We start from the raw sequence: 16123 nt of genomic DNA on the forward strand, positions 1-16123 counted from the left end.
AATGTGATTCAAGCCATTTTAATACCACTTAAGGCTTTATTTTTAGATTAATTAATTCAATGCCTTTTAGGACTTTTTAAGATCCGCTGGAACCCTGCAGGCCTATACACTTGAAACGTCTTTAAATGATCCTGCCTGGTAGAATAAACTCCACCACTTGAGGCTTCAATCATTTGCAAAATATTAGTCTAAGTAGTCTAATATGTATTTCATGTATATCAGAACTGATGTGATATTGTCATCAGACCTTTGTCTTTCAGATATAAGTGAATCACCCTCAGTCACCACAGTAGTAAGTTATCATATCCTCATTGTGGATTGTTTGAAGATGACACAGCATAGACCTGGTGGGAGAAGTCTGGTTTGACTAAAATAGTGTGAATCACTCCTGGCAGAAGAATCAGTGCTAATGCAATTCTCTTTCATTTCCTCTCATCAGCACAAATTAGATCAGAAGCTTGGAGATGTAAAAGCTAATGTGTTCGGACTGCTGGTGATTTCCCCCTGAACTCACCCTCCGCTCCAGCTAACTACTACATTACTCACACCATTTCCACTTCCCATTACTCCTCGTGTCATGTGCTCGTGAACGATCCGACTCCAGGAGATGACCTCATGTGTGGGTGTGAGTGACCATGAATGCTCCTTTTAGACATTTTAATTGTTCTAAGATTTACTTTGCACATATTCACTGGTCTGAGATATATAATGCCAGATGTTATTCCTAGGGGGATGTCTGTATTAAGGGTTTTACTTTGTTCAATTTAGGGGGGACACTAGCTTTTATCATTCTACCATTTCCACAAATACATTTATTTTGTACCAAACATCTGCTAATGGGTCCCACTTAACCCCCTTACCTTCCACTGTCTGTGCAATGTGTAACGTTTTTATATGCTGCCATTTTATCTGGCCCCAGGTTTGCTGGGTGGTAATTAAAAAAATAAATATATATATAGGCTACCAAACACATTTTCAATTAAATTAGTAAGCTAGAAACTACTTGCCTGACCTGGAACTTTCAGGTGTCCCATAGTTTTTTTTTTGTGTGTGTGTGTGTGTGTGTGTGTGTGTGTGTGTGTGTGTGTGTGTGTGTGTATATATATATATATATATATATATATATATATATATATATATATATATATATATATATATATATATATATATATATATATATATATATATACATATATACAAACGTGGGGTAAGTGTACAGTGAGAATATAGTATTTATTATATCTATTATAATATATTTAAGTAACACATCTCAATAGGGACCACATATCGACAGAACACCGGCCTGGCCATAACACCACTACCATCACTTCACCTCTCCACGTTTCCAAGTAGCTGCCAGTGGAGAGCCTCATCCTCCTCTCTCGTTCATTGGTGACACGAGACGCCCATCACGCGGAGCCAGCTCCGGGGCATTCCCTATCCCCGTGCTCTGCCGGAAATGGCCGTCTTTTCCCTTTCCTTCATTGGACTGAGCCGCTGTCAGTCGGTTTCCCTCACGTTCAACGCCGTCCGCCTCTCTGGCACTCTGTCTGCTGAGACCGCCGTCATATTGGCTGCTAGAAGCAGCAGCGACCACGGCAGAAAAGAAGACCCCCACCATGATAAAGAACGGGTTTTCGCGGCACCCAAATAATAATTTAGCCTTTTAAACCATTTTGATTTGTATTTATATAATTAATTTTAAGATATTCGGGATGATACCATCAAGTATCCGCGTACCTTTAGTGCTTTCATCCGACACCGTGGTCCGCAAGGGGGATGTATGCCTGACTTCTCTTAATAGCCATTTTTTGCAGACAAAGAGAGCTGTTGAATAGGGCTTTCAAAAGGCACAAGGGTAAGCTATGAATTCAAGAAACAAACTACTACCTGTCGAGCATGTCATGTTTGTCAACTCAGCATATATAAGCAACAAGGAGCCACTTGATTTATTTGTGTATTTTCTTGTCGCTTTTTCACAAGCTAACAAGCTAACCCCGCTAGCTTGCTGGTTAGCCAAAGCTAACTAAATCGCTAAAAACTCCCATTCTAGGAAATGCTAACAGTTAGCATTTGTGACAGCTCGTAAGCCTGGACCGCAAGTTGGACAAGCAGTCGGCATTTAGCGCTAAGATAGTTATGCATCTGTTTCCAACCAACAGAAAGCAGTTTAAGATTTTTTTCTGAAAAATATTTCACATCTGACTGAAGTCACCAAGCACATTTGCCAACTACGAGCGTTAACGTTATCGTCGCGGCTACATTTAGTGGTGTATTGGGATTGACTGGATGGTTAACGTGTTAGCAAGTCCGCTAACTTGGCTCAGACCAGGGAAAAGTGGGGCCTCCAGAAACGTAAAGGCCTTCCAGCTATGTCTACATACCAGCTTTAATAGCGTTATATCTCTAGTTGTTTGCCTTCTATTGCCATTCAATTGGTGGTAAAACATATTTATAATCTGTCATGGTAGTAAACGTCAGTATAATGAAACTTTACCGTCCACGTCAATCTGTATACGATCAGATTCAAACCAAGGCAGTTTTGGTATTATAGGGTTGGCTTAATGTAACGTTAGTTAACATTATCTCTAAGTGTTTGTCTTAAAATGCAAGTTATGGTATTTTTTTCCAATTTGACTAATGTGAGGTACTTAGATTTCTGCCTGACTAAAATGTCTTTCGAGTAATTACTGAGCGCAAACTAGTAATAACGGGCAGAATAATTATTATACAAACACCATACCATTTATATGCATAACAATGCACTATTTAGTTGCAGGAATATGTATTGCTGTACATATTTTGCCTCTATTTGAAAAGTTTATATATCTATTTATTTTTAGCTGTGGCGGCAAAAACTGGATAGCATAGACAACATGTCTAATGAAAGTTTTCATATTTTCTGAGATTCGAATGATAAGAAGAGCCAGTGTGATTTATCAGTAATTTACAGACTCTGTGTGGCTTTCTGCCATCCCACATATCTTTCAGAATGCAAAACGCTGCAAATATCCCATTAAGTCTGGTCTGGTCTGAAGAGAGAAGGCGTCCTTCCTTAATCTTGTCTTCTCTACAGCCCTCTCTTAGATCAGTATGATCCCAGGAGAATGGGTGTGTTGGGCTGCCGGAGAGCAAAAGTAACCTAGTTCTGTTTCAGGCTGGCTTTAAATGGTTTTGGATTGGATCGCACTATTGATGGGGCCATTGTTATCAATGGCAACAGTCGTAGAGAATTAGTGAGTGACTAGTTTTGAAAAATCAATCCTGAATTAGCTGAGCAGCGTTCATTCTAGGGCAGAAAGCTGCAATATGAGATGCCCTAGTGTTGTGTGTCCTGCTGGAGACATAACAATTTACTTCTAGCTTATAATGTTACATAAATAAACAAAGCAAGAATTAAACTTAATTATAACTTAGACATTTTGCAGTGAAGCACCAAAAAAGAGCATGCCACAATGTAGTGACAAATCAGATTTCTGCTATACTGCTATTGACATTTGTTTTGGCAAGCTCCAAGAGTTTCTTGATGTCTAATGAGAATGGACTCAAGATAACGAGGTTACATGGCAGATTAGCAAACTAACACTCTGGCAGAGTTTTACGATCTCCCTGGTCATTCTTAGCGATGTTAACTGTTAATCGTTTAAGCATAGACAATATTTTTGACCTGTTACGCATGTTGGTCTATAGATTAAATTACGGTCTATAGGTTAATTTAACATTGGCATTGAAAGGAAGCTTCGGAATGTTATTCAATTGGGCTGTTCAGAAAGGATGCACTGTGGCGAGCTCCGGGGTGCCGGGCCCAATGAGTGTGCGACCTGATCTAAATGCGGCAATAATGTTTAGCAAGGCCAACAGAAAATAACATTAACATTTCATCACCTCTAAATGTTTAGCGCTTCAAAATGCAGCACCAAAGCTCATTGAGTCAATGGTGCGCCGGACAAAAAAAAAGCGCATTTTGTATTTCATGTCATTTTGCTTTAAAATGAACCGGTCAGTTGCTGGTTAATAGGTGTTGAGAGATCAAAGGCAAAATAAACTGAAACTGGCATTTTCTCACATTTGTAGTAATTCACATACACCTATTTTCACGGTACAGCTAGCCTTCTGTCTCTTTGCTTGTAAGCTAAATGTTCTCAATCTTTGCCATTATCAGTTGACAATGAAGCCATCTAAATGTGTTAAAGTGGACATGGCTTTAACAGTCTAGTAAATACTGTTTATTATGTAATTCTAGTGTGATTCAGTATGTGGTGACTAAGGGTATGCCGGGTTGTTTTTTTCCTGTTTAGGGACCTCCATTTCTGCCTATACGAAATGGGTTTATTATTAAATTGTGGAAATAATCCTACTTGGGTACAATTAAAGTGTTAGCTCTTAGTCTCGGTCACTGGAAGTTTTCATTGTTTATTTGTTTGAGGCGATTAGCAAGCTGAGGGATAAAACACACCAACCCAGTTGGAAAATCTGGCTTCTCAAGATGTAGCTGATATAACATTTCCCTCACAATTCCAGTTCATCGTAGAGGGAAGATGGCAGGGTGTGAACATGCAGTTCATAGATCAGTGTTTTCACGTTGGCGAATTTAGGTTGCGGCTGGTAAGACTTTGTGCTCCAACAATAACTTTGACGAATGAGAGACTGTTGTTTGCATGTTTTGCTTTCTAAAACCGAATTGGCTGGACAAATAGTTCACGAACATTTTGAACCATGTTGCTCCTTTGGTGAAACCTTTTGATTGCCCGTCTATCATCGTGTGGTATTGATGTAGAGATGAACGGCTGTAGTTGAGCATATTTTAATTATATTGTTTTAGATGGTTTATAAAATTGTATTGGTTTAGACTTACAAAAACTGACTAAGAACCATCTTGGATTTACAAGAATATATTTCATGAAATTTAAATTGTCACTGGTTGTAGGACTTTTGGACCAAACCCTTAAAATAAATAATAACTTGAAAGAGTTGACTAGGAATGGTAATGTTAAGAGCACAGCTTCAACTAATTATTAGTTTCATAATCAGATTATATTTCGATTGTTTGAATTATAAAACATCAGAAAACAATACAAAACCCTCCGCAACAGCCTAAGGCGAGGTCATTATATATAATAATATAATATGCAGTGTACTATAATGGAAGCAACAGCAAATTCTCACGTTTGAGAATCATCAAATTCCATTATCAAAGTAGATCAATTTTCTTTTCTTTGTCTGATTTGATTAATTGTATAGTTAAGTAACATCTTGAATAGTATTAGCTCATTCACGATGTACTCGGTGGACATAACATTATTTGTGCATCCCTAGGACAGATGCATTTCCACACTTTGTCGATACTTGACGTGAGGAACTAAGATCAGAGTGCCAGTTTTCCACACAAGAGGAAAGGCACAATAAAAGGTGTTGCTTACCTAGATGATGTGTTGCAGGTTTGAGGTCACCCGAACTGGTGTCATCTCCTCTTACCTGCGGCGCTTTATCTGACCAGTTCTCAGTGACTGCTTCTTTTACTATTGCTCAGTATCCCACAATTTGTTTTTTTTTGTCACCTAGGGGTCATCGTGTACAATGATTGTGAACCTTAATGTTCTCACATTGTTAACTTAGAAGAAAGCCTGTGTCAGGACTTCAGTGCATCCATTAACGCATTTGAATATTTCCTTCAAATTCAATAATACAGCACTGCTCAATTGACAATAATATTTTCCTTTTTTATAAAAAAAAAAGGGAATTATAAAGATAAACATTTTCATTTAGTATGGCCACATGTAAAAAGATTTGCGGAAGCAGGAGTAGTAATCTTGACGACATAATGTCTTTCAAGTGATTTTTCTTTTTTGATATTTTAAATCGGAAATTCTATTTAATTATGCATTCCAAGAAAATAGCCTATATAATTTAAATTGAGGCTTCAATGATAAGATTGTTTACACATATGACCAACAGTTGATTATTAGGTCTTTGCAAGTTTTACTACTAAAGCTCTGACAGCACACAGTCATTGCAAACGTGAGTTTTTGGTTAATGCTGCAGACCTCGGAGATGAGATTCAGTATACGGTCACTATGACACTACAAGCGATAGCAACAGCAATACCAACTCTTTTACATCAAGACTAAAAATGTATAGATTCATCTGTCATTCATGCAGAAGATGACAATCTAATTCATACGTGTCAAAAATGAAGAGTTTGTAATTAAATCTATTTTCAAAATAATTCATGGCCACAGCTTGCAGCACGTTAACAACTTGCTGAGGAGTTTGTGTATGACATTGGCTTCATTGAGCAGAGATCCCAGTGGTGATCAAATTTGGAGTATAGTTAGTTACTGTGGAGTTTTTTACTGGTACAACCCCTTGAGAGGATAAAAGGAAGGCGTCCTACGGACCTGACGATGCACAGCACTTACCAAGGCTTATTGTTCAGATGCACATGGAGCACACAACAGGATAAATCACGGCAAATGAGTCATGTCACATTTGGTGATTAACTGCGAGTAAGATTGACTTTTTATAGCATCAAATTTATTGCACGCTGTTTTTGTAGGCGTATATATCGCATACATCGTATGTGTAGAGACGTCATATGAGTACAAAGCATGTCGATAAGAGGGATGACACTGACGTCATGAGTTTGATAGTGATAGCCTTGGAACTGCCCTCATCAAATCAACTTTATCAGTCATGTGCTAAAGACCAGTCTTGTTTCCTGTGCACCACAGAACCCTTGTCTATCAGAGCTGACTGTGCAAAGCCATCATGTCTTTTTGTCAATGTTACAAGGCAAACTTCACTCTGTAGGTAGGTCGACATGATGTCTGGTAGTCGGATTGCTGCTTTTAGCCCAGAGGCAGATGGAAAAGAAAAGAAGTGGGAGGGATTGAGAGAGGCTAGCAACAGAGGGTCCAAAATCCTTTTGTTGTGTGCCTTTTAGTTTAGTAAATAGCACATGCAATTAATGCGTTAGGGATTTAAATGTTCAACAAGAACTTCCATAATTGGAATGCATAATGCATAGTCTTATAAATACTGTTTAATGTGCCGCTTGTGCTTATGGATGAAGTCAATGTTGGATGATGTAGTCAGTTACAATTCAAGTGATTAACAATGTTGTGATTCACTTTTGAGAACTAAGAGCTAAAACATGAGTAAAGATTGGTGAAGTGTTTGGTCTTGGATACTTTGCATATTGGCAAGTAATTCAACTATCTGACTGTTTGTTGCAGTGATTTGAATTTGCCAGCAACACCAGCTTGTGACCCTAATAAATCCAGAAATGGTGTCTGAATTAGAGAAAGAAATGCTGCATTTTGGAATCCTTCAGTGTTTTGTGTTTGGCAGACCACCTACCTGTGGGGACTTTGCTCAATGTAAAATGTGCACCATTCAAACACAGTTTGGAGCTACTACGTCCAAATCCCTGTCAAAATACTAGGAGTGATAAATTGACAGCATATGAGTGTGCATGTGCCCTATTTGCTGCTGTTACAGGGAACGTTTTTGGTCAGGTCTAGACTGGCTCTGTAATACAGTACATACCAGCAGATCAGCTGTGAGCAGATCCTGGGTTCATTTATAGCTGTGGCCTTGTGTTCCTGCACGTCTGCCTGGCAACTCCTAACTCTGCTGTTCCAACTACTCAAGCTCACCTACCTCTCAGACACTTTGGCCCTGTTATACTCTCACCATGTCAAATTACTAGATACACAGTAGTCTGGGGAATTTAAATGTAGGACATTCTTTAGGTAGCCTGTCCCTCTGTGTTTAATGTACGCGCCATTGCTGTTGCAAGATTTCTCCACCTGTGACTTAATCAGTTTTGTCTCCTGTTATCTTCAGGTCCCAGGGGCTCCTATTGATGAAGAAAGTGGGCAACATGTGGAGCAACCTGAAGAGCAAATGCCAGACACTCTTTCAGAACAACAGTTCAGGACCCAGTGAAAGCAGGGTTGAAGCCGATGCCGTCCACTGTGTGGTGGATCTGGGCCAAGGATGCAGCTCAGGTGAGGCTCAGGCATCAGGAGCCTCCAGCCCATCACGGAGCCTCCTGCCAGTGCCAATGGTAACAATAGGACGCCGCCATCATAATTGTGTGTCAGACATCCCTCAGATAGTAGAGATTACAATTGACAAGGACACTGAGGATGTGCGGGGGGGATCAGGGGATGCTCCGATGGCCCGGAGAGACTCCTATTCCCGTCATGCTCCATGGGGGGGCAAGAAAAAACACTCATGTTCCACCAAAACCCAGAGCTCTCTGGAGGCAGATAGGCGGTCTGGGCGCCTACGGGGGAGTGGAAACCGTAGGGACAGGCGTTATGGAGTCAGCTCCATCCAGGAGATGAGTGACTCTGTATCCGGAGGACGAGGTCTGAGTGCTCGCTCTATACGCCAGCGGCTCAGTGATACAGTAGGGCTGTGCTTACCCCTGCCCGCTCGCAGACGCTCCCGTTCAACGAAGAACCCTGTCACCTCCAAACGTAAGATTCACCTGACAGAGCTCATGCTGGAGACCTGCCCCTTCCCACCAGGCTCAGACCTTGCTCACAAGTGGCACTTGATCAAGCAACACACAGCACCGGTCAGCCCGCATTCCTCCACTGCCCTGCTGGATGCCTTTGACCCGGCCCACCCCTCTCCTGAGGATGAGGAGGAACGCCTGCGTGAGCGCCGGAGACTTAGCATCGAGGAAGGTGTGGACCCACCACCTAATGCACAGATCCATACCCTGGAGGCCTCAGTGCCGGGCTCCTCTCTCTACAAACTGGGACCAAAGATAGCTCCTTGCATTGGAGAGGCCTCTGGGGAAGGCAGGGCCTCAGTGGCTAGCAGCTCTGTGAGTGCTGGATCATCAGGGGCCTGTGGGCAGGTGTTGGGGGCTGCAGCATCAGCCCAGGACTGTGACTCTGAGGAGGATTCGACCACCCTCTGTCTTCAGGCCAGGAGGCCCAAGCAGAGGCACGCCTCTGGGGACGGTCACCTGAGCCGGCAGCAACCGGGGCCCTGGAAGGTTCACACTCAGATAGACTATATCCACTGCCTGGTGCCAGACCTAATGCAGATCACAGCTCTGCCCTGCTACTGGGGCGTGATGGACCGCTACGAGGCGGAGGCGCTGCTGGATGGACGGCCAGAGGGCACCTTCCTGCTGCGTGACTCAGCCCAGGAGGACTACCTCTTCTCCGTTAGCTTCCGCCGTTACAACCGTTCACTGCACGCCCGTATTGAGCAGTGGAACCACAACTTCAGCTTTGACGCTCATGACCCTTGTGTTTTCCACTCTTCCACCGTCACAGGACTGCTGGAGCACTACAAGGATCCCAGCGCCTGCATGTTTTTTGAACCGCTGCTTACAGCGCCTCTCCATCGGACCTTTCCCTTTGGCCTGCAGCACCTGGCACGAGCCGCCATCTGCCGCTGGACCACTTATGATGGTATAGGCTCTCTGCCGCTGCCCCCTGCCCTGCAGGACTTCCTCAAGGAGTATCACTATAAACAGAAAGTACGAGTTCGCTGGCTGGAGAGGGAACCGCCACTCAAGGTCAAATAGGGTGGGCTTCTCCATTGCCTGTACACACACTGCAGGAGGATTACAGAACTTAAGAAATTCCTCATTAGCCAATTAGAGGCTATACTGACATGGCACTCTTTCTGGTGAGGGATGGAATTTAAATGTAACAAGCTATACAAGATTCATTCTAATCTTTGTTTTAGTTATTACTTACATCACAGAAAATACATATGATTATATTCAGTATAACGCTGTCTGGCAAGCACATGTTTTTGTGTTGAACAGGTTGTTTTAACAGGGAGGGAAGGCACAAATATCAGTGCTTTGTGTCTTTGCTCTCCTGCTTTGTGCTAAATGTCTGCCTGATCCCACAACATCACCCTGCGTGTAGACCTGCCTGCATGTCTCCCTTATTCATCCCAAATTGCTATTTAGGCCCACATGGCTAGTTTGTATAGTTCACTTTGTGCTTTCTCTATTTGTTTTTCTTCCTTAGCTTGTCAAAGCACCTAGTGGAGCACCTTCCCAAGAGGGTTTTAAGGTGTGTGTGTGTGTGTGTGCGTGTGTGTTTGTGTGTGTGGGTTGAGAGGGGGCATCTGGAGATGCTATTGTTTTATTGCAGTTAGAGCTTGTCCCATGGATAGAGCTACAAAAGGCACATTCTTTGCCTTCACTTTGCACGCATGAGCATCAGCTAAGTCAGGGACAGCTTCTAAGAAGGTCCTTAAGTTCAGGACAGCACATCAGGGAAATGAAGTGCTTTCTAAGGACTATAGATTAGTCCTTAAAAAAACAGTAGTTCCTCCTTCAGCAGTAATGGTAAATGATGAATCCGTCTACTGTGTCCTATTTAGTAAGCAAGCTGAACTTGTCAACTTTATTCCCACTGTGCGGCATTGCTTTCAAAACAGAATATGTTCTTCCATCTTTCCCTGCTAACAATTCTTGCCATTGTTACAGTTGTCACAGCAGTCTGTATGTTCTTCATTGGCCATGGACGCTTCAGCTCCTTCAGTTAGTATGTTTTGGTGGCATCTGGCATACAGAAAGCTTCGACCCTGTGTATCCCAGTTGGTTATTTTTCTTCACCAGACACTTGTAACATTGTTGCAGATAGCTTTGAACTTTTCTTACAGTAAGGAATGCTAACACGTCTTCTCAGGAGTTGAGGGCATGTGTGATGAGCTGGAAGTGAAGACAAAAGATGAAAATTCATAATGCCAGTGTCTCTTTAAACATGACTGAATCGATCTGCTCAGGCTTGTTTGGGAATGGGGCTGTTTCATGGAAGGACCCCATATAGTCAAAGATCATAAATTGGGGAGGACAGCTGACCTCATGAACCTTCAAAGACTTAACAAGAATCAGCTTGTTAAAATTGTAAACTCCCACAATTTAAATTGCAGTACCATTTTCATCCTTTAATTTATATTTCTTTTAAGAAACCATGTTAACATATGTTGAGCTGTTTTTATAAAGAGCACTGCGTCACCAACAGGAAAGGGGTGATGTAGCCTTTTCTTTGGAGTTGATGTCCCTCACTTTACAACTTATAAATATATAAGGTGTCGACCCCAACAAATCCCTTCATTGCCCAGTTGCATTTATAGTCATAGTTATAGCACAGTGCAGGCAACACTCAACTCTCGAGAGGTTGGCATAACATTGAGCGCTTTAGTTGCGTAATTTGAAAGATTTTAGTTGTTACTTGGGACAAAAACACTGCTGCTGGCGAGCCGGTCATTTGTTATGTTCTCATCATGAAGAGAAAATAAGTGTAACCTATGTGCCTTTCAGAGAACCCTTTATCTTATTCCATAATCAGTTGCTTTGTAGTCTAAACCTGCAACAGGAGGTGCTTCAACACAGTCCACTCAGATGCCATCAATTAAGACTAGAACAATAATAAAGAGGTGCATGAGCTGTAAGCTCACTGATTTATGGTGCACGTTAATTTTTTTCTAACTGATTACATTTCAGTGGTGCTATGTTGGTTAAGCTATGACAGAAATGACATTAGTTACATCTGTTTTCACTCACTAATGCATACATTAGTCTATCGCCACATTATGGCCTGTATGGTAGTATTAGGTTGTCTGTGGGTCCAATGTAGCATATTTCAGTGCAAGATATCAATGTCCAGCCCTCACCTGTGTAGGTTGTAGTCTGCAACTGGACATACAGATCTGAATGAGAGGGTATGAAGGCAAAATCTTTACCGTGGGAAATTTTGATCCAACCTCTGATAAAATTGTGCAAGTTAGCCATCAGCAACTACGTATAAACTAATACATCAGCAACAGTGTTTGTCCTTACTCTTAGTAGTAGTAATAATAATAATAATAATAATAATAATAATACACATTGCCTGGCTTTTTAAAAAGTGTGCACATGACTTTGGGAGGATGACATGGGTGGAGACAAGCAGTGCGGTTCCCTTACGGCACGTTTTTTAAGAAACATAATTAACAGAAAAACCAGCAGGTAATGTGTATAAACTAAAATATTAAAGCTGAAACACACATGAAATCATGATCACTGGAAAGCTTGAACTTAAGCTTAAGTTCTCAAACTAGTTCATATTTTAGTGTGTATGCATCAGCCTGCTCATATGATTAAGGTTATTGTAGTTCTCTCAGTGAGGATACATCATGAACAAATGTCGGTGTGTTTTTTTGCCCATAAATATCTGAGCCTGTGACCAAAGCTCTTGCACACAGCTATTTGTAATAACTAGTAGTAGTAATATTGTTCTCAATTGTGTTTAGAATTACGCTGAAATGTATTTAAGATTGGAAAAACCAGTGAAAGCTAGTTTCATACTACAGTATGTTAGACGGCTCTTTGTTAATATATATTCAGAACCTGGCCCTGTCAAGCTCGCACCTACACACTGAAATTCAATGCCGAAAACCTTCTCTCTGCCAAACCATTATTGTATTTTCACTTGTTTATCAGGCAGGAAACGAGACACTTTTTATGCAGGTGGTAAAAGATAATTGGTGACAGTAAAAGGGTTATCATTTCTCATATCTCCCTAACCAGTTTTTATGTTCTCTCCTGCATTGTGAATTGACTGAATTCACCGAACATTTCTTCACATAAAAGTCCCAAACATTTTCCACTGCCCTGCACTCAGAAAGCTTGAATATCGCATGTGGTCACCTATATGTGTTAAGAGTGGCAGGAGTGAGTGTTGAGCGGAGGGGAATAAGGTTGACATATGAGTGGCTTGCATGTGCACTTTCAGGATTTTTAGTATCCACACTGTCAAATAGAAGAAATGTATCTCTATTTGAAAACCCATACACATACAATCTTGCTCACTGTCACCTGTCTATAATGCTACTGCATAGCAATAACATGCAACTCTTTACAGTGCCCCACCCCACTTGCAGGCACTAATCACATGCTAATTTTACCATGTTGGGATATAGATTTACTGGGTACTAAAAGGGCCACTCTGTGTTGCCTTATGGCTGCTGTGTGGCTGAGAGAGAGGCCTTTTTTTTATTATTCTATCCAACTGTTCTCTCTCCATCTGGCCACATCCCTAACATCACTGTGCTGATGTGGAGGTGACTGGTGTAGAGTGAACTAAGGCCCATTTGTCCTGCCCTCTACTCTCTGTCCAACCCTATTGGGGCAATGTTAACATTAAGGAGCCAGGAGGAGGAGAGATAGAACTGGCGCGCTGAGAGCCGTGACTTCCTATTGTGGCAACTGCTTGCTCACATGCAGGGCTAGGGATTCGCTGAAATAAATAGCACTTTAATTGTGTATTTATGTTCTACAGTGCCGTCTGCAAGTATGAGGACAGTGACATGTTTTTCGTCTATTGGTTCTTTACTCCAGCATATTGGATTTGAAACGACAGTTGGGCTTAGTGACAACTTGAGGTGTTAATTTGCATCCATATTGGGTGAACAAGCTTTTTTGTACAAAGGCTCTCTCTTTTAGGAACTTAACAAACTTATGTCATCATATTTAGTATTTGGACACTTTGTCTATGATGGTGTTCTGCAAGATAGGGCTGAACAATTTTGAAAAAATATAGATAAAGATTTGTAGGCCAGGACATCTCAATACTGAATTCAAAATGTATTTTGACACATATTTTGCCTTTTTTAACAAATATTGCGCCCCCTGCGATTTGGATATTGCAATGGCCCATATTGACATTTAGATAAAATTCCAATTCATTGTTCAGCCCTACTGTGAGGCCTTTATTTGTTTTGCTTGCTTGTTTTGCAAAAAAACTTATTTTACCAGTCTGGTCTTAAGCAAGTAAAAAAATCCTCCAGTTGACTTAAGTCAGGTGACTTGGCCGGTCAAGGACACTGGGTTTTGGCCCTCATTGGTCGTCTTGTGTGTATGTTAAGGATCATTGTTTGACACTACTTGGAGGACTCTAAACATCCAATATAGATTTGAAAACACTAAAAGCTAAGAGTTGGCACTTTAACTTTTTTTTATAGTCGTTTCTTTACCAATATGCTGCAAAAACTGAAAATGTCCTACTGTCCAAGTCTTTATGGACAGCACTGTCTGTGTTTTAGCTCAAAATGGCGAGACTTGTGCGAGTGTTGGGAAAAGACGGCGGTCCTGAAATATTTCACTTTATATTCAGGCATTGTAGGCTGTGTCGATGGAGTTGTTTTCTCCACCATGCTGCAGACTCGGTGCCTACGTGTGTGTTGTGTGGGAGTATATTAGTGTATGGACAGAGCCACACAGAGGGTTCCAGTGGAGGGGATGCAGTCTACTGTGAGGGGTGATGACAGTGACTCCTATGAACAATGCCTCTCTGCCCCCCGTCCCACCCCCCTCTTTATTCTCAGGCAGGCCCATTGCAAGGAGAGTCCCAGGACCCTCTCAACCCAGTTTTCCCCATGGGAAATATCTGACATTAACCGTAGCACATGTTTGCCATATAATCCGTAGATTTAGGAGAGAAAAAAAAAACGTATGAATGATGGAGTTATGTAATAGGAGCCTGGTTGAAAAGACGTTTTATTCTTCTGTGGTGCATTAACTGTCTGGAACACATAACATTTGCACACACTTGCTATCACACTTCTTCTGACACCTGCACTACCCCAGGTATTGACACACATCCACACCCTCCCACCACCCCAACCCTAAGCCAGGGATGTGTAAACATGGACCACATTTAGCCAGCACCACCTTTCTGTGTTACTCCCCCCAAAAAAGGGAGAGCAAAGATTGGTGTTTACGTGTATATTCTATGTTCTTAAGAAAAAACAAAATGCCGTGAATTGAACTATTTTGACCTTTATATTGTCATTTAGTATGACACCATTTAGCTGCACTATGAGAGCCTCGTTTGTGGCGAGAAACCACTGGGTCTGGTCCGGATGAGAGACGGGCTGGTTGGGCCGCTAGCTGTCCCACTAAACTACAGCAACAACCCTGCATGAAGGACTCCTACCCCCCACCTCGGTACGACTCATGGTTTCAGCTCTTAGAGGACAAAAAAATATTTTTAACATTTTCTTTCATGTTCCCATATATATTTTAGAAAGCTGGGTTAAGTGCTATATGCAAACAGAAAAAGATGTATGAAAGAATTATTATTTTTCATTATTACTTCTCCCTAATATGCAATGGAGTGTAGTGTAACAATGGTTGCAATCCTCTGTCACTTTAATGCTGTATGTGCACATTGGTTGCTGTGTGGATGTGGGTGCCGAGGCAACAGGACTTGACAATGATGGGAACTAATGGTTGTCACTCTGCAGCACCGCTGTGTTCCCAGACTGCCTTATTCGTTCTGACCAATCACAAGAGCCCTTTTTAAGTGCCGGGCCGCAGCCACTGCCACAGGCTGACCAAGCTGTCGTCAGACGAATATCGCTGTTCCATTTTCTTCTGCTTTTCCTCGCTTTTTTTCTTTTCTTTACTTTATTTTTCTTTCTTCTGCTGTCAGGTAGGATTTGGAGCGTGTAAATGGCATAATCATGTTCACATTTCGCTGTCTGTTCTGTGTATCTGCTTCACCATTCAAAGAGAGAAAAAACAGTTGTTTTCCAGTATAACCTGTTCATTTTTAAGAGCCGTATGATGCGACACTTGTAGCTGTCACTCTTGGTGCTTGGCTTACGCTTCATTGTCTTAATATTCCAAATAAAACTGTTAAGTGTAATCCACACTGGCCCATGATATAATATTGAGTTTGTTTTTTCTTTCTTTATCTTTTTCTTTTAGTAATGCACTCATTGTGGTGGGAGACATGTGGGTGTTTGATTTTAGTTAATGTTTAAGAGACAATGGTGGTGGCTCACTGAAACCAAAAGCTGAGCATACAGCACATGCCAACAAACGTTTCTAAACGGTACCTCTCCAACCGGTGTATTCAAGTTGCCCTCCTAACGTGTTGATCACGTCACCCTTAGATCATAATTTGATTGACTAGTGGATGCAATAACTTCTGATATCTTTGGGTGTTCAAAGCCCAATATGACTTTATAAAATGAAATATGACCTAATACAACATACTTTGAGTACAGTGAAACCTACATATCGCCATATATATATATATATATATATATATATATATATATATATATATATATATATATA

At 41.4% G+C, this 16123-nt stretch overlaps 1 protein-coding gene across 1 annotated transcript; it reads left to right on the plus strand.

Annotated features, from left to right (window-relative positions):
* The first annotated feature begins 1357 nt into the window (after positions 1–1357).
* socs5b (suppressor of cytokine signaling 5b) lies at positions 1358–15710 on the plus strand. The gene is made up of 2 exons (XM_029449424.1): positions 1358–1858; positions 7849–15710. The coding sequence occupies exon 2, from the start codon at positions 7868–7870 to the stop codon at positions 9557–9559; it is 1692 nt and encodes a 563-aa protein (XP_029305284.1). The 5' UTR covers positions 1358–1858; positions 7849–7867; the 3' UTR covers positions 9560–15710.
* Positions 15711–16123: the final 413 nt, after the last annotated feature.

This window comes from Cottoperca gobio, chromosome 15, assembly GCF_900634415.1.
Source record: "Cottoperca gobio chromosome 15, fCotGob3.1, whole genome shotgun sequence".
NCBI classification, from domain to species: Eukaryota; Metazoa; Chordata; class Actinopteri; order Perciformes; family Bovichtidae; genus Cottoperca; species Cottoperca gobio.